Below are 18,643 nucleotides of genomic sequence, written 5' to 3'. Positions count from 1 at the left end.
GGACACCTTCGAGCTAGGTACAAAAGGTGCAGGCTCTACAAAAATCATTCATTTGAAATGGAAACTCCAGAATGGAATAATACCAAAGAAAATTCAACATCCTCAACAAAAATAGAGTTGATAGCATGATTACTTTGAGGTGCATCATTAGAGGAGGTGAGAAAAATATTTTCAATTTGAACTCAGTTCATGACGGTCCTAGTCCAAAACTAAGTAGCTTTGGTCTATGTGCCCCTGATATTTTTAAGATAGTTGTTGTAAGTTAGAAATAAATCTCACCTCATCATGTACTCTGCTTTGCTCTCTGATTTGTGTTTCCAATCTTGTAATAAGATCCTCTAAACGTTTTCTTTCATTATCATTATCATCTTGCTGCTTTCTTAGTCTTTCTTGTAATACTGTAATATAGAGTTTAATTTGGAGTTATCGACTATAAATAATGGTAATTTTAGTTATTAAATGGATTTTATTTTTGGTGTTTTAATGCCACTTTTAAGCACCGCATTAAGGCTGTTTAGTGGCGGCCAGTTTTATTGGTGGAGGCAGAGCACAGGAAAAAAACACTGACCTTCGATAGGAAAAATGACAATTCTAGTCAATTAAGATTGGATTAAGATTAAATTAAACTGACAATCCTAGTCAATTTAAATTGAATTAAGATTAAGTTAATAGAAATATTTTCTTTTTTTTAATCTGCTCAAATATAACTTGTTAAATTCCATTATTTTTTGTGAAAATTAAGGCAAGACATTTAACAATATTATCAATATATGGTAACATACACTATTTCTAAAAAATTAAATGCATATACCCGTACTACATACAATTAAATGGGATAGGTATATGAATATGATACAATGAAGATCATTATGTCTTTATTTGAGAGTCCATTTTCAAGATTTTCATTGAATAAGGTATACAAAATATTTTGGCAGATTTAAAACTTTTATCAATACCTTTGCATGTACACTTTTAAATTGTCTGAATTTATTTTGGCAATTTTGTTCTATCTGCAAAAACAAGTGAAAATTTACACACCGCTAAAATAGCCCTCTATACAATATTTGACAGATATCTGTTGTTCACTGACACCAATGGATGTATGTGAGTGTGTAATTTGTGTGCTTTCTTGTTATTCTTTTATGTAATATTTACTACACGAATGTAATAAACCTTTTTCTTTATTCGCTGTGTTTTACATCTTACTTTTTAATTGTTCATCTTTAGATCTGATAGCTATCTCTCGTTCATCCATTCCCATACTATGCCACTGATCCAACTTTTTCTGAAGTTCTCCAACATCTCTAGCATTAGTCTGTATCATTTCTACAGCTACTGCCAATGATCTGAAAGTTTTCAACATTTCACTTATCAAATATGAATTTAAACTTCTTGACCTTCAAGCACTAAAGAATCATAGCATATGATTATAGGGTCTGTGTTTTTACTAGATGTGTTTATGCTTTGTATCAGTTATCATGTTGTATGGTTTAACTACTTAAGGGTGAGGGTTTGAAGCTTCTGCAAATATGTATAGCCCTGCCACATTATGTATGTAACTGTCCCAAGTCAAGAGCCTGTAATTAAATGATTGTCATTCGTTGCTGCATATCATGTATGTTTATGTTCATTGTTTTGTATCTAAATCAGGCCACTAGTTTTACATAGATCATTTCAGAGCCATTCATAGCTGACTATGCTGTATGAGTTTTGCTCATTGTTAAGGGCTGTTCAGAGACCTGTAGTTGTTAAATTCTATGTCATTGATCTCTGGTGGAGAGTTGTCTAATTGGCATCTTGTTATTTGTATAAAGTCTTTATTTGTTTGTAAATGACTTGTATCTAACTGAAATTCCATGTAATTATGGCTACATCCTCTAACTTACTGTTTAGGTTAACTTTGAACTCATTGACCTCCTTACCTTGTAGTATCATGTGATATAGCTACAGCCTCTATCTGATTATTATTTGTTAATTTGAACTTATAGACGTCCTTACCTTGTAGTATCGTGTGATATAGCTACAGCCTCTATCTGACTGTTTTTAGCTGACTTTAACCTTTGAATGGATTCTTCATGATCCTTCCTCAATTGTTCAATTGCATTCCTACAACAAAAGGTTGCAAAATGTTTATGTCAATAACACTTGTATCTCAAAAAAATTATACTGGTAAAGTCATAAATTATTGCATGTAAATATTATTGCAAACCACTGATTACAACCAATAATGTGAGATCTAATCAAGGCAATTACAAACATTTTGTACATGAAAATTGCTACTAAAATTATGAATGCAAGTTTTTAATATTGGGAACCTGATTTTTTGCATAATTATATATACAAGACTTGAGCATTGCATTTTCAAAGGCTTTTTATATTGACAAAAACCATCTCAAAAAAGAAATGAATCGGTCAGTTTTGTTTCATTTCCTTTTAAAAAGAGAATGAAAATTACCTATGAATGTCTTTTACTTTTGAGAGATCTTCCATTTTTTCTCTTTCTATCTCCTCTATCTTTTTAAAGTTCTGTGTGATTATATCGGACTTGTCTTGTTCTATTCCTCTTATTTTAGTCAAATGCTGCGACATCATATATTCATTTTCCTCTCTCAGTCTGAAATCATTAGAATAAAATATTATACATGTATTTATATACATCCACATGATTACCAGTATATATTTCTTATCTGACATTAGAACTTAACAATTTAAAAAAAAAAATTAAGTGGAATTCACAATATAGGCAATATAGGAAAGGTGTACTGACATAAGTAGTCTCTAAACACATTAGCTTCATGGAGCTTTCGTTAGTAGAAGCCATATTAATTCACAATATACTATCCCTCTACCTAAAAGTAAAAAGATAAATCTTTTGGAACAAAATAAATGGGAGGTAAAGAATAAAATATTATACATGTATATATATACATCCACATGATCATCAGTATATATTTCTTATCTGACATTAGATCTTTACAATTTTCTTTTTGGTAGAGAAGAAACTGAGTCATACTCATTTAGCAATTGATATAAAAGGTAATGTTTACATAATAACTTGTACCTTTTCTCTTTACTTGTGTGTGTTTCTTCTAACATCTGTAATCTTGTACTAGAAATAAAAAAAATATATGGATAAACATACATAGCGCTATCTCTAAAATTGCATCTAACCATTATATATCTTTGCTTACTTTGAAAAAGGTTATAGAATTAAGACATATATCTATAGTTAAAGGTTATTCCTTAATTGAACCCATCATATATAGGTCAAAACTAATCTCTTTTTTAAAAAATAGATATGCAGGATAAAATTTTTCTATTTATATTCACTCCTTTCCTTTCCTTTAACATTAAACTTAGTGTGTCTTTTCACTAACTTACTTGTAAGAACTTTCTATATCTTTTATCTCATCCTGGTGTCTCCTCTTTGTTGATTCTAGTAAAGAATTGGCACAATCTATTTCTATCTCTAGTTTTCTTATCTGAGAAAAGAATACATTTAACATGAAATGAGGTATTTTACAAATATGCAGTTTTCTCACAAGGGTAACCATATGATTAGAAAATATAAAAAAACAAAAAAAGATATTTAATTATTATTAAGCTAGAAAGACATATCAACTTTTCTTGGAGATTATTCACCAGGGAAATATTCCTGATATGAAACAACAGATTTTCACTTAAGAACCAATGCTACCTTAATGCATGTAGAACAAGACAAAAACAAAACAGTAGCTTAATTTGTACTGATATGTAAGCCATTGTAAGGACTTAAATATCCTTACCCTTGTCTCTGGGTCCATTCCAAGTGTCATACCACTATTTCTTGCAAATCTGTCTGACTGTACACTAGACATTGGTTGCTGAAATAAGATTTTAAATGGATACATAAAATATAAGGCAGAATGATAGAACCAAGGACAAGGTAAAGGTGAAAAAATGTTTTTAAAAGATAGTTACGAAAACAGTACAGTGCTTAAGATAATAATGTGCTAACAGTTATAAGCTTCATACGCAAATGTGAATGCAAATTAATAATAAATTCAAAGAAACCACAAGAGTGCACACACTGAAATGTCTCGCCTTCTTTACTAATCATTGATATTATGTTGACAGTCCTAATAATAAAGCTTTATTACTACTGTCACATAAACTTAACATAAACCAAGAAAACTAAACATTAATATTGACCTTTGAACCATGAAAATGAGGTCAAGGTCAGATGAACCATGCCAGGTAAGCATGTACAGCTAACAATTCTTCCATACAACAAATAAAATTGACTTATTGCTTATAGTTTAAGAAAAACAGACCAAAAAAAACAAAAGCTAAACACTGAGCAATGAACCGTAAAAAATGAGGTCAAAGTCAAATAAAACCTGCGCGACTGACATGTAGATCTTGAAATATTTCCTACACCAAATATAGTTGACCTATTGCATATAGTATTAGAGAAAAAGGCCAAAACTCAAACACTTAACTTTGACCACTGAACCATGAAAATGAGGTTAAGGTCATATGACACCTGCCAGGTAGACCTGTACACCTTACAACCATTCCATACACAAAATATAGAAGACCTATTGCATACAGTATAAGAAAGTCAGACCAAAATTCAAAAACTAAACTATAACCACTGAACCATGAAAATGAGGTCAAGGTCAGATGACACCTGCCAGTTGGACATGTACAGCTTACAGTGCTTCCATACACCGAATATACTAGACCGATTGCTTATAGTATCTCAGATATGGACTTGACCACCAAAACTTAACCTTGTTCACCGATCCATGAAATGAGGTCGAGGTCAAGTGAAAATTGTCTGACGGGCAAGAGGACCTTGCAAGGTATGCACATACCAAATATAGTTATCATATTACTTATAATAAGAGAGAATTTAACATTACAAAAAATCTTTACTTTTTTTTCAAGTAGTCACTGAACCATGAAAATGAGGTCAAGGACATGTGACTGACGGAAACTTCGTAACATGAGGCATCCGTATACAAAGTATGAAGCATCCAGGTCTCCCACCTTCTAAAATATAAAAGTTTTAAGAAGTGAGCTAACACCGCCGCCGCCGCCGGAACACTATCCCTATGTCGAGCTTTCTGCGGCAAAAGTCGCAGGCTCGACAATAACTCTGAATGAGCTAAGGTTGAATGATGCTGCTGATGAATAGGTGTATAACTTCAAGTGGCAAATAATACATGTACCGGTATATCAGAAATGTGATATGAATATGCACCCTTCTTAGTACCAGACTGATCCACTAAGTCACATTTACAAACTGCAAAGTATTTATAGAACATGGGGGAAACACATTAACCTATTCCAGACACTATAAGACTTTTTTCTCTCACTCTTAAATGCTGTGTGTTAAGCAGAGAAGCTGCTTTGAAAGACTTTTAAACTGACCCACAAAGAGATTGAATCCATGAACTCCCCAACTCTTGTAGGCAGAAAAAGAGTAGTCTAATATTCCCATATGATCTATACAGGTGTGACATAAATATGACCAATCATTTTTACCTGATTCTGAAGCATCTGTTGATACTGTTGTTGTTGTAGTTGTAGAAATGCTTGCATCTGTTGTTGTGACATCTGATCTGATGGATAGCTTCCTTTCTGCAGATACATGTATAAGAAAAGATTATTGATTTTTTTCTTTTAAAAAATCTGTATCAAAATTTCAGAAATTCAAAGTAGAAGCGATACATAAAACAAAGGTAAAGATAAAGTGACATGCATCAACTGGCAAGCTGTTCTATTTAAAAAAGAAGCTAAACTTAAATGAACAGTTTTTACTGAAAGTCAGATTTATGTTACAATATTATAGTGCATACAAATTTAATCAAATTTGATTCAAAAGTGCTTATATATTTTACAAGTTTAAAGATGAAAGTTTGAAAATCTGTCTTTGAACTTTTATATCTCTTTGAAAATCATGTCATTCAATAGATAATTACACATTTATTTTTATTTTGCACAAAATTGGGACACTCAAAATTGTAAAGTTACCGATTTATTTTGGGAGGAAGGGGGACATTTTGTCTTTAAACATTATTTTTCTGTTAGTTGTACATGTATTGAGTTCCTATGGAAACACTTCAGTCTAAGAACAGTTTTTATTCTTGAATAGTTCTTCATTCTGTTACATTTGTCTTTTCTCCCTATATTTACCTCAGGACTACTCTGAGCTCTGGCCTCTTTTTGTCTCTGTTTATCTGCCATACTGAAGTTAAAGAAATCTGTTGTTCTTGTTTCAGATTCTGGTTTACTGGACAGAAAATCTGGTTCCTGTCTATGTGACAGGAAGTTAGGCTCTGGTTTGGAAGACTGGAAAGTAGATTCTGATTGGTTGGACAGAAAATCATGCTGACTGATATCCTTTTGCTGTAGTTGAGTTGATGGGTGTTCAGATATTTTAACATCGTCAGAAATGGAAGACTGTCCTGAAGACATAATTCCATATTCAATGTTCATATCACAAATTCATAAATAATAAAGGTTTTTCTTGATGCTAATAACTTTAAAAGGATGACAATATAAATAATTATTACTTTGATTTATGAGTTTTTTATTTGCCTTTTATATCAGCATGAGAAGGAATATTCTTGTAATGTTGTTTGTTATTGTCATTGAATATATGCTCTGAAAAGTGCACTCAATGAATTCTGAATTATTAGCATTTTTAAAAATTGTCAATTATAAATCTAGACGATTTTTAGTAGTAGTAAAGGTAAAAGCAAAATAGTATTCATTATGTTAGTATAAAAGTTTAACTATCATCATTGTTGTAATCCATGTGATAGCTTTTAAATTTTAAGTTTAACAATAATTTAGACCCTACTTTGGAATGAAAGGTCTGCTCCTCTATCTGCACTACCAGATCTTGAATTCTTTCTTCTGGAACCTGATTCCCAAGTTGGTCTACAAAAGAAATATAAATCTTTACTCATTAAACTATGTCTGTTTTAGTAATATAAAGGTGATCAATCTGACATTTTATCAATTATTATTTATTTCCTGTTTGGTCTTGTGTCTTAAAAAGCACACGTTTACTTTCAGGTAAACTTTTAGATTTGATGGTTAACCTAAACCATGAAATTAATTACCAATGAAATCCTAAATTTTCTATTGATTTGAACTACTAACTCTAAATCCCTATATTTAGGACCCCACAAAGAAACAATTCATCTTTATTACTTTGAATGTGTCAAATAAAAACTTCATGAAGTTTATTTTTTCATTGCATGTAATTTAAAAAAAACTTTTTAGTCAAAAGCATTTGTTCAAACAAACACAACTTTTAATAAATACCGGTAGACTCTATTATCTCTCTTATTATTCAAAACAAAAAGCAGTTTTGCATGTCTCATCAAAAAGTTAATGGAATCAATATATGTTAGAACACATCTCAATTCAGCCAGCAAAATTATTCTTACAGCAGATAATGAATTCAGCAAACCAACACACTTATAAAATAAATCTGATTTTCAGCAACAAATTTCTGTGTAAGACTTATACAAAATAAACTAGAAGTATTGCAACCAAGGCTCTCAAATTGATATCCTGCATTTATCAGTCAATCAGGTTGGAGGTAAAAAAAAAACGATATTGACACTTGGACAAGTGGTTTTACATTCTGAGTTGAAACAAGACATCTTTAAAAAAACAAACCTCTTGAAATTGTTATTGTATGGTCCTTAAACATGCCACTGTCCCCATACTTGGCATAAAATTTGATTTGATAGAGCAAATCTATCATGTCACTGACATTAATCTTTCGTCAAAATCCAAAAATTTTAATAGTACAAAATATATGCTAAAAAAAGAAGAAAGGTGTATTTTCTTACCAATTTTAGCTAATACCCAGTTATCAAACCAAAAAACTCACAAAACTGTTAACTCTTAATTAAGTTTGATGTTTGTTATGCATGCATTCACTTAAATAAAATACATAACAAACAATGCATTACATTAAATATCACAGCAAAAATGCACTGAACATACATTTTACTGAAACCCTGAACAACCTTCTTTTTAACTGAACGTTCTTTTACATGATATTTGCTCCTGAAATACAGTTAATTTAATGACTGATTTTTGAAGACATCCCTTTTCCACTTATCTGTAACTGAGTAATCATCTTAAGCATAAAAACATATCTATGTACCATACACAGTCTTTTTGTAAACATTAGAAATAAATAATAAAAATAAGCTGAATATTAAAGTTGTGTCTTTTGTTTTTCATATTTAACATTAACTCATTAATTTTTTTTTTAAATTTCAGACTTTTTTAATCTTTGCAAAATGTATTGACTTTCTTATATATACTTACGTGTGATCTATCTTAGCTGGGGTAGAAAATAAATCTCTTTGTGATTCTGATACACGACTTCCACCAAACAATGGAGAATCTGGAGTCTTTCTGTTAGAATATGAAACATACACGTTAATAACTAAGGCAACCGTCATGGAAAGAAATCTTTTGTTTTTAGTGTCATTGAGTTGCTGTCTAATTGCCATATACCTCATAAATCCTTTTAATCATATATACAATTCTACCCAAAATTATATCAAAATTTTTCTTATCAGATTATATATTGCATTTATTACAGCTGTTTAAGAGTTTCCCTCGTCTGACTCTAATCAATATATAAATTTGGCATCAATAATACAATTTTGAGAAGGAAATAAAGAAATTATAAAATAAAACAATGAATTATATGGGTGATACTTTACAAAACTACTCTTCACGCTGTAATTTAGACAAAGTGAATACAAAGTCACATACTTTAACATTGAATCTAGATCCACTTCACCACCAAGACCAAGATAATCATCAGGTGACTGATCCATTTCAGCTGGTTTCTGTTCAAACTTTAGATGATCTGGTACTTTAGACTGGGGTGGAGTAACTGGGGCAAGTCTCTGCTCTCCTGTTCCTGGTCTAACTTCAGGCTGTTTTGGCTTCATCCATTCAAAGCCATCATCCTCATCATCTTTCAAACCCAGATATTCAAATGGGTCAACTTTTGGTTTGTTCATTGTTTTTGACGGAGTTTTAGCACCTGGTGGTGTTGATGATTTTGAGGCACTAGTAGGCTCTTTAGAAGGAGCATCCTTTGTTGGGGACTCTTTAGCGGGGATTGCTTCATCTTTGCCTACTGTTTCTTTGGTGGGTGTAGATCTAGGGGAAGGACTCATGTGGTCAAGCCACTCCATTCCTTCTGGTTTCTTGGTAGCAGGTGATCTGCCTCTAGATGGAGGCTTGTCAAAACCAAAAATATCATCTTCATCTTGAAATCTACAAAAGGTGCAATAACAGTCGGAAAGCAAGCCCTTAGAAACGACCGTTGTTGCTACTTTCTTAAGACAACAATGGAACTGATATTAAAACCCGCCATTCTGAAATTGCGTTAATTTCGCGGAATTTTTTTTTGGCGCCAATTTGGAAGTTTATCCCTTTTTCAGTTTCCTACTAGCCATTAGGGTCTGTAATATATTTATTTCGATTTGTTAAGCATGGATTATATTATCAACAGGAATAAATTCTCAAACATGTCAAATTGGCCGTCTTTTAACAATCCCGTAATGCCGTTGATCGTCGTTTAAAATTATTTTCTTCTCTTTTTTTCATAGATTTAATAACAAAGACTATGTGCTATACAAAAAATTAATAACACGTATTTCAAAATAAAAATAAAAGCATCAAGTATAACGTTCTATCACCCCTTGGGAAACCCCGTTTTAACTAAATTCCAAAATAAGGACATTTTTTGACATTGTAGTTTTTCGGTCTTACACATTGATGTCACCTTGCATCTAAACACAGTCAATGTACACATATTTAGTATGTTTGTTTGAAAAAGTAATGGCGAGATCAGCTGTGAATATTTGACTGGATTAATATATTCTCTTTAGACTAAGTCAGTGAAATGTATGACTTAACTAAAACAAGGTAAGTAAATCGTATACTGTCTTTGCTCAACACTAACTGCTTTAGATGACCGACATAAAACACATTTTGTGATTTTAAGGAATCCTGCAAAAGTAAATGAAAAAGTATTGTCCTAAATTTGAACTTAGGTAGCCAACAAACCATTTGATTTTCTGGTGGGGTAGGGGTTGGTGGCTATTGAGTATTGATTGTAATATAATTTGTTGTTTTACCCTGAGAAAAAAATGTTTCTTTTACCCTCAGCTGCCATTTAATGAAATGCTAAAATTGAAAAGAGAAGAATTGTTTTCAACTTGTCAGGGGGAAAAAATCCATAGTTCCCCCTCCCTGAAAACAAATGGTTGCTGCCCAAACAATCTCTTTCAGAGTATCATTTTAATCAATCTTATTCAAAGCTTTATCATACTGACATGAAGTGTGACTTAAATGACTTGTGATCTAAAACATAATTGTCCACTTAGCCCCCAGAAACTGCTCTGAAATACTTTCACATAAATATAAAAATGCATAGTTTTTTTAATGTTATTAATTGTAATTTTTTTCAAATAGAAAAAGAAAAATATTACTGAGTCTATTTTAATCTTATTCATTTTCAAGTTCATGATTAGCACCATTTATTTATTGGTTTAGTGTGTTATTTTATAATTTGAGCCCATTCATTAATTCAAAAACTATAACTTGCATGAAATCAATGAGATAACATTTATTGATATATTTAGATTGTTCATACAAAGATTGCAAATAATTTTCCTTTTATTTAAAACAATGAACAGAAGATTTTACATTCAGAATACTTTCATTATGATCTCTTTTAAGTTTAAATGAAAAAGGTAGGACCTACTTGCAAGTGTCAGAAATGAAAAGGAAATCAACTCCTGTTTTTTTTTATCATTTTCATACTGTCTTGATCCATTATTCATGAACATTTAGACTACCCCTTGTATAAATTGAGTAGACATTTTATTTCTGTGTTAAAATAATTTGGTTGCAGCAATAAAAATACCTACCAAAACATGAATATTAAATTAACTCTTGGAATATTAAATTAATATTAAATTATTAACCCTATTATGGCACATAGGGACACATCTAGGGCCTATTTCACTGGGACTGAGTTCTGAAAAGTGATAAAATGTGTTTCTCTATTTTTTGGCACATGTTTATAGTATCAAAATGTATATAAGAGATTATTTTTAATAATATCCACTTGTAAATAACAGCATAATATGGTGTTTGATATAACAATAGTTTTTCATGATAGTGTCAAACAAAGGGACGTAACTCGTGAATTACCGTCGGCCCCGCTTCGTCAGAAATATCGACACTTAGATTTTTTATTTGAACTAACTGGCACATTTGCGTATCTGTGCATATCAACTGGCACAAATTTGACATATCATAGTCAAAGTTATGTTACATAACATAATTTAAATTCAGCATAGCTTCCCGAGAAGTTAAGAAAGAAAATTACGATTTAATTTTTTTTTGACCACATTTTTTGGTCAACACCTACACTTTGAAGACATATTATGAAAGAAAGAAATGAGTTAAATCCATAATTGAGTTAATGAAAATATTCCTTATATACTCAAGAATGTTCACTTAAAAGTAAATCAGTTTTAATTCATTGTAACAGCTACAAATTCAAAAAAACGGGCTTCCCTTTTTTGGGTGAAAAAATGCCAATATATGGTAATCACATGACGTCCATTGTTGCTTTAAGAAATGGGGTCAAACCGGGGTCAGCTTTCCGACTGATAACTTATCTTGAATAACTGTAAACAATCTGACTTCCACATATATTTGTTTTTCCCTATTTAGCTTCTTCTAGCTGACTTAACATTTTTACTTTGTTGACTTATTTTACAAAAAAAGATTGATATGATGATTGTTAAATTCACACAGATTATATTTGCATTTTTTTTTTAATGATATAAACCCCATTTATCCAATATAAATATATTGCTCTTGAATGTACAGTCATAATTCAGAGTTGGTTTGCAGTATTTTTATGTTTGATAAACTTTGAATAAACTTAATTGATTGAGTAATTGATTAAAAATTGATGTGTAAAACTAGTCTTGCATCTGAAATTATTTCTGTGTGAGAACTACATGTTGAAGTAGTATATTTATCGTTACATTGATGACCTGTTGGTGACCTTCTGCTGTTGTTTTTTCTATGGTCGGGTTGTTGTCTCTTTGATACATTCCCCATTTCCATTCTCAATTTTATGTCCCGTGAGAAATACTACACAAAGAAAAAAGAACTCAAGAGTAATTTAATACCTGACAGATCTACGAGAACCTGGTCTTGAACCCCCACTAGCTGATCCTGCTGATGGCATGTAACTTCCAAAGGCATAATCTTCTTCATCTTCTGTTAAATACATTTTACAATTTTATTTTATTTTTATTATTTTTATAGTGAGATACTAGTCAAATCATAATATGTAACCTTGAACAGATATTTACAAAGCCATAATGTCATCTAATTCAATGCTAAAATAAAATTCAACTTCTTTAAAACTGTTAAAGATAAAATTACAACTTATCACAATAAAATTCAATCCCTATTTGTATATACTAGTATTCTTACAAAAATAACTTGATCAATAGTTGCTGTTTGAAACATTACCTTCTTCTGGCTGTGTATATTTCTTATCTAGTACAAATTCCTTTCTTTCTTTTGTTTCCAAATGTTTGGTGGCACTGCTGTCTTTACCCAGTAACTTGTCGAACATTCGTGGTGCTGGCTTTTCTTCAGAATCACTATCAAAATCTTCTATCTCTGGCTTTGGTTTAGAAGCTGTTGATGGCGCTGAGCCTTTGTCTTCTATACCTAACCCTCCCAAGAAATCATCATCATCACTGAATATACCAGCATCTTCCTTCTTTTTACTAGCTGCAACTGCAAATTTACATATTCTTATATATCTAGCTTTCATAATAAACATCATAAAAAAAAAATATTATATGCATGTAATTCTATTCCTTTACTTTAAAAAAAAGTTTGTAATTTGTTTATGGGTTCTTTAGCTAACATAAAAACTTTCTGTTTAATCCATCCTGGTTTTCTTGCTACAACAGGTGGTGTGTCTGACAGGGGCAAAGCATACAGATTAGGTAACAGGTACAATTGATATTGGTATCATATTCTATATGGACCTTGTTCATTATTGGTAAAATTTATTATGTGGAAAACATAAGGGTCTGAAATAGTCATTTTTAATCAACACTATTACAAGTTATATAAAAAGTTGATTTGTTCTTTTTATGCCATTGCTTGTAACAAGTTGGACCTTGTTATTTTTAGAAGTATAAATATAAGATAAATACCTTGTTTAGATACTGCTGTTTCAGGCTCTTCATCAACCTTTTTGTTCTCTCCACTCCTAGTTGGAGGTCTATCATACAGATTCTTCTTTGGTTCTGTTACAATATAATTAGTGTTAACTAAAGTTAGTTAGCTTTAACATAATTTACAAAATTCATACTTTTTAAATCAATCTCAAAATTTGCATTATATATATATATATCTTTATTAGCCTCCCTAAGGAGAGATAGTGATATCAATACAATATAATAGCATAACACAATATATACAAATTTGAATCGAAAAAAAATAAATAAATAAATACATAAATGAAAAATAAAAAATAGTAATAATAATAATTGAAACTACTTTGAACTTAATTCATATTGTCAATTAGGAATGAGAAAATGTTTTGCAAAATCTGTAAACATATTTGACACATAAAAATTGAAAACGTTTTTTCTGCTCACAGTCTAGTTCAAATTCGGTTTCGCATGAGAGCAAAATGTAACAGAAATCTTCGTCATTTAAGGATCCAAGAAAGGCACTGAAAGTTATTGGATTTAAGCATAGAAGCTCGCACCAGAATTCATCCCGAATGTCGGATAAGTAGTCACATGACGAAATTGCGTGAATACACGGGTCGGTGAAAAGTTTACCACATTTGTCGCATAAAATACTATCACTGTTTGTATTGTGGACCAGACAACACAGGGATACTATGTAATTTGCCTGTTTACGCAAATACGGAAAGTCTAATGCAACTGTCCATGCAGGATGAGGCTGAAATACTTTATGTATCTTCTTGAAAATGTTAAAGTCACTATCTATATTTATACGTTGTTGCCATTCGTTAAGTTCATATTCAAAAATAGATCTGTGAACTATTCGCTTCCATATACGCTGGGACGGAAAATTTCCGCTATCCATAAACTTTGTTAAATAGTCTGATAAATGGTATTTGTAGAGTATATCCACACAGTCCTTTGAAAAATCCGATGCACAGTTAGTGTACTCTTGATTGAAGTACTTGAGTTCAAAAAGTTTACGTACGAGAATACGAAATGAAATCGCTCTTTGTGGTAAATTACAAATTCGTCCGAAGAACAGTAACTTTCGTTCATTAATAAAACTGTCTAGGTTTAACCAACCAATGAGAGAAAGGCACATATCAGTTCTTGTCCGTCTAGGTAATCCTTGAATGAACTTGCAAACATAGTGATGCGTCCGTTCTAACATAAGTGTTTCTGTCTTAGACAGCTTGCCCCAGATCTCGCATCCGTAAAGAGCTTTTGGGTAGCATACTTGGCGAATAATCTTTGCACATACTATAGGGTTGAGAACAGCAGGGTGAATACCAGAGCGAATCACAGACGCAGTGGTTGCTCTTAATGTTCGACACGCTTTCAGTGTACGATCCATTGTTTTCATTGAAGTGTCTAGTGAAATGCCAACATGTGCTGCACTTTTAACTGATAGAATAGGTTCGTTGTATAAGAATATATCTGGACCTGTTAGTTTTTTGCCGAATTGAAGCAGTTTGCTTTTCGTGGGTGAAAAGGAGAAGCTCCATGATTCGCTGTATTGTTCACAAATTGATACCATTTTCTGAACGGATTCGTGATTTGTGGCAATGAGAGAAATGTCATCTGCCTGGACGGGAGAACTACTATTAATGTCATATAAGAATGCTCCTTTGTTGCTAGATTCAAGTTCATTAATCAAAACGTTAATAAAGATCAGATATAACTTTGCAGACAACGCACTACCTTGGCGCACACCACGGTTTAGTTTAAACCATTTCGAAAGTTTTCCACCAGACAGAATAGCACTTGATAAATCTGTGTACATGTTATCTAATAGTAGCCATAATTTTCCGGTCGCACCATATTCAAAGAGTTTAATACGTAATCCATCGGGAGGTACTGTGTCAAATGCTTTAGTGCTGTCTAATAAAACAACTATAACTGTTCCGTTCTTTTTTATATGATGAATAGTTACTTCATTAAGATTGAATGAAGCGTTTAAACTAGACAAGAGTTTTTGGTAAGCTACCTGTTGGACATTCGGGAAGTCAGTACGCAATAAGGTAAGTAGCAAGTCGACCATCTTCTCGAAGATCTTTGTGACACTCGGCACTAACGAGATGCCTCTGTATGAGTTTGTATCTGTTTTTGGCTTGTTTCCACCTTTATAAAGAAGTATTATCATACTCTTTCTCCAGTCGTTCGGAATGTACGCACATTTGATACACAAGTTGAAGAGGTGATGTAAGTGTTTTATAAGTAATTTACCGCCATGCCGTATGTGCTCATAAAACAAGCCGTCGTGGCCACACGCTTTGTTGTTCTTTAGTTTTGAACAAATTTCATTGACATCTGATAATTTAAATGTAATGTTCTTCTGATCTCGGTTGACAATTTTGCGAATAGATGACACTTTTTCGGTAATTTCAGTTTCACGCTTCGGGTCGGTATATGTCGACGGAGAAAATACGTTTTGGAAATGAGATAGCCAGATATCGTTGATCTTTTTAGGATCGGTATAAGTCACACCATCTTTCACTAACGCACTACAAGCGCTTGATTTCTTTTTTCGATTATTTATGATTGTCCAAACCGTTTTCTGATCGATATCAAGGTTACTTTCGATAGTTTTTGCTAAATTACTTTCATATTCGTCAAATGCTTTTCTCAAAGCTGTACGAAATTCTCGTTTTGAAGACTTGTATTTTTGAAAAAACTCACAGTTTGTATCATGACAGTGACAATTGTTTATCCATTCATTCCGAATACTACGCATCGAGTCTCGTAAAACTGTAAGGTTTGGATTCCAATACGGTTTCGAGTGGCGATTGAACTTTTTATACGGTAAAGTGTCTTTTTCGGCTTTCTTTATAGCATTGACTATGCAAGAATAGTACGATTCAATCACATCAGGTGTGGCTGTATTTGGAAATTTTACCGTCCATAGATTTGTTGATACTGCAAAAGTGTAATCCTCTATAGAGTTAGTACTTCGTGCGCGTTCCCAAGATACAGTTGGGTCACTAGTCTCTTGTGGATGATGGAGATGAGATTCCGTTTCTAAGGTACATAATATTGGGTGATGATCGGACGTGCTAAATGAATGATTGTCAATAACCTTAGCTTGTTTAACTTGTTGCAATTTTGTACGGTTGATTAAGATGTGATCAATACAAGTTGAAGGACCACCTTCGTAAGATTGGAACGTATTAACAGGACCTTTACACATTAATTCCATATTTACTGAACAAAGATTGTGAGTTGCCATCAAAGTTTTACAAAGTTTACTTCTTTCGTCGTGTTTAATTTTACACCTCGGGCCGTCTATTTTCGAATTGAAGTCCCCCATTAAAATCACAGAACCAAATTCTTCGTATACGGAAGACAGTTCGAACAGCAAATCTACTTCGTTACGGAAATATTCGTACGGTTGAGTTACTGCAGGTAAGTATAAAGAGAACACATAAAACTTTTCACTGTTTGGTATGTTTATTTCAATACCGATAATTCTGTCGCTGTTAACCTCAATTAAAGATGTAAACGGATAAATGTCTTTTGATATGAGTAATGCAACCCCGGAACGTCCTCTGCAGGTGAGTAATTCAGGATTAAATTCATCAGTCCCTTTTGCAATTGAGATATAATTCTTATCAATCGAATCAAGAACATGTAATTGAAAAGTACGTAGCCAATGTTCTGATATGGCGCATACATTTACATTATACATTCGAAGACTTTCAGCTAGGAACGGTATACACGAAAAAACACCTCTACAATTCCAACACATTAGATTAAGTTTTTCTTTAGCAACAGTCATTATGAAGGGTTTATAGAATGTTCACTGGCGAATTGCTCCCACGGTAACCATTGTTTCATGTAAATTCCTTGGGGCCAAAATTCTGGATGAGTTATTAAATGTTCATCATCTGCTACAATATTGAGTTGAGCGGCGGCAGTACGTTTTGATGGTCTATTGAAATATCTTAAAAATGTCACACGTATACTCCGCTCGGAAAGAAAATATCGCATATTATCTTCAGAACTACATGATTTATCGATCCCGCCTATATAGAAACGACTAACACGTCTACTTTTACGAGTGAAACCTTTAAAGTCCGAAGTTTTTGGGTTGCATACTGATCTTGGAAAATGTACCGAAATACTGTTTGTGTCATTTGCTTGAATTTTCGTTGTTTTGGATGAAGTTGGCATGTTTCTAACTTGATTATCCGTATTAGATATTGTCTCTTGAGATACACGATTTCGATCGTGTGCAGGTGATGTCGGACATAAAGTTGAAGTGCGAGGTGTCTCGGACCTAATCGGAGAATCCACAGGTTCAACAGATACAGATTTATCTGATGTTTGAACTGCGGCTGCTGCGTAAGTCATTACTTTACGTTTACTCGCTTGGACGTTCTTTTCGACATTAACTACGCGTCTTCGTAATTCACTAGTGGATGTCATAGATGAATTAACTTTTGTCTGAAAATCCTCTAAAGCGGTATTGACGTCCTTTACTTGGTCACTTAACAGAAGCACCTTACTTTTAACACTACAAATTCCAGTTGAGCGGATATCACTTATATTTGTGATACGTGCTGCTTCAGAATTCAAACGGGTTTTTGTTTCATTTGCTACGACAGATACTTTAGAGATTCTAGCTTCGCATTTCGAAACAGCCGTTGTGTTGTTTACAATAACAAGTTCGATTTCTTTTATTTTGTTGTTTGCTGAGCGCATTGTTTCTGTGGTATTCGAGTTATCCTTAGCTAAATCTACTTGCTTTAGTGACACACTTTTAAGTTCCGATTTAACACATGCTAAATTATCATTTAGTTTATTATTTGCAGTTCTAGCCAAGTTTAATTGATTTTGAATGTTATTCATGCGTTCCTTTTGCTTAGTGAAATCATCATTAAGTTTTACATTTTGTTTTTGTAAACTATCAATTTTACACAGTAAAGCAGATTTGTCGTTCTCGTGGGCAATCTTTAATTCAATTATTGAACTTTCGACATGTATCAAAGTGTCTCTAATGGAACTATCTACATACAGCTGCGGGGTAGATGTGACAAAGTCATCCACACAAGTAGTGTCCCTTATCGATGATTTAATACTTAGAGCTTCTTTTAAATCATCACAAAATTCGCCTTTAGTTGCAAGACGGAGGGAAAAGCAATCACGACCAAGCTTATTTACCAATGGCTCGCCTTTCTTTGTTTTAGGTTGCATGCGTTTTTTCAAAATTGCAGATGCAAACGGAAAGTCCAGTCTTTGCTTTGCTATGACAAAATATTGTAATCGTAGTTGCTCTAGAGCTATTGCGTCAT

General features: G+C 32.5%; 1 protein-coding gene across 1 annotated transcript in view; it reads right to left on the bottom strand.

Annotated features, from left to right (window-relative positions):
- Nucleotides 1-18,643, bottom strand: part of LOC134725534 (fas-binding factor 1-like) — a 51,834-nt gene that overhangs the window by 11,451 nt on the left and 21,740 nt on the right. Inside the window, exons 10-24 of the mRNA XM_063589435.1 lie at nucleotides 13,308-13,400; nucleotides 12,607-12,879; nucleotides 12,258-12,348; nucleotides 8,803-9,315; nucleotides 8,347-8,436; nucleotides 6,854-6,933; nucleotides 6,184-6,455; nucleotides 5,533-5,628; nucleotides 3,786-3,863; nucleotides 3,382-3,482; nucleotides 3,062-3,109; nucleotides 2,456-2,614; nucleotides 1,999-2,106; nucleotides 1,207-1,346; nucleotides 280-398 (exon numbers count right to left, since the gene is read on the bottom strand). Coding sequence (XP_063445505.1) covers nucleotides 280-398; nucleotides 1,207-1,346; nucleotides 1,999-2,106; nucleotides 2,456-2,614; nucleotides 3,062-3,109; nucleotides 3,382-3,482; nucleotides 3,786-3,863; nucleotides 5,533-5,628; nucleotides 6,184-6,455; nucleotides 6,854-6,933; nucleotides 8,347-8,436; nucleotides 8,803-9,315; nucleotides 12,258-12,348; nucleotides 12,607-12,879; nucleotides 13,308-13,400 — 2,261 coding nt within the window. The remainder of the gene's footprint in view (nucleotides 1-279; nucleotides 399-1,206; nucleotides 1,347-1,998; nucleotides 2,107-2,455; nucleotides 2,615-3,061; nucleotides 3,110-3,381; nucleotides 3,483-3,785; nucleotides 3,864-5,532; nucleotides 5,629-6,183; nucleotides 6,456-6,853; nucleotides 6,934-8,346; nucleotides 8,437-8,802; nucleotides 9,316-12,257; nucleotides 12,349-12,606; nucleotides 12,880-13,307; nucleotides 13,401-18,643) is intronic.

This window comes from Mytilus trossulus, chromosome 7 (genome assembly GCF_036588685.1).
Source record: "Mytilus trossulus isolate FHL-02 chromosome 7, PNRI_Mtr1.1.1.hap1, whole genome shotgun sequence".
NCBI lineage: Eukaryota > Metazoa > Mollusca > Bivalvia > Mytilida > Mytilidae > Mytilus > Mytilus trossulus.
This window is presented reverse-complemented; position numbering and strand designations above follow the sequence as displayed.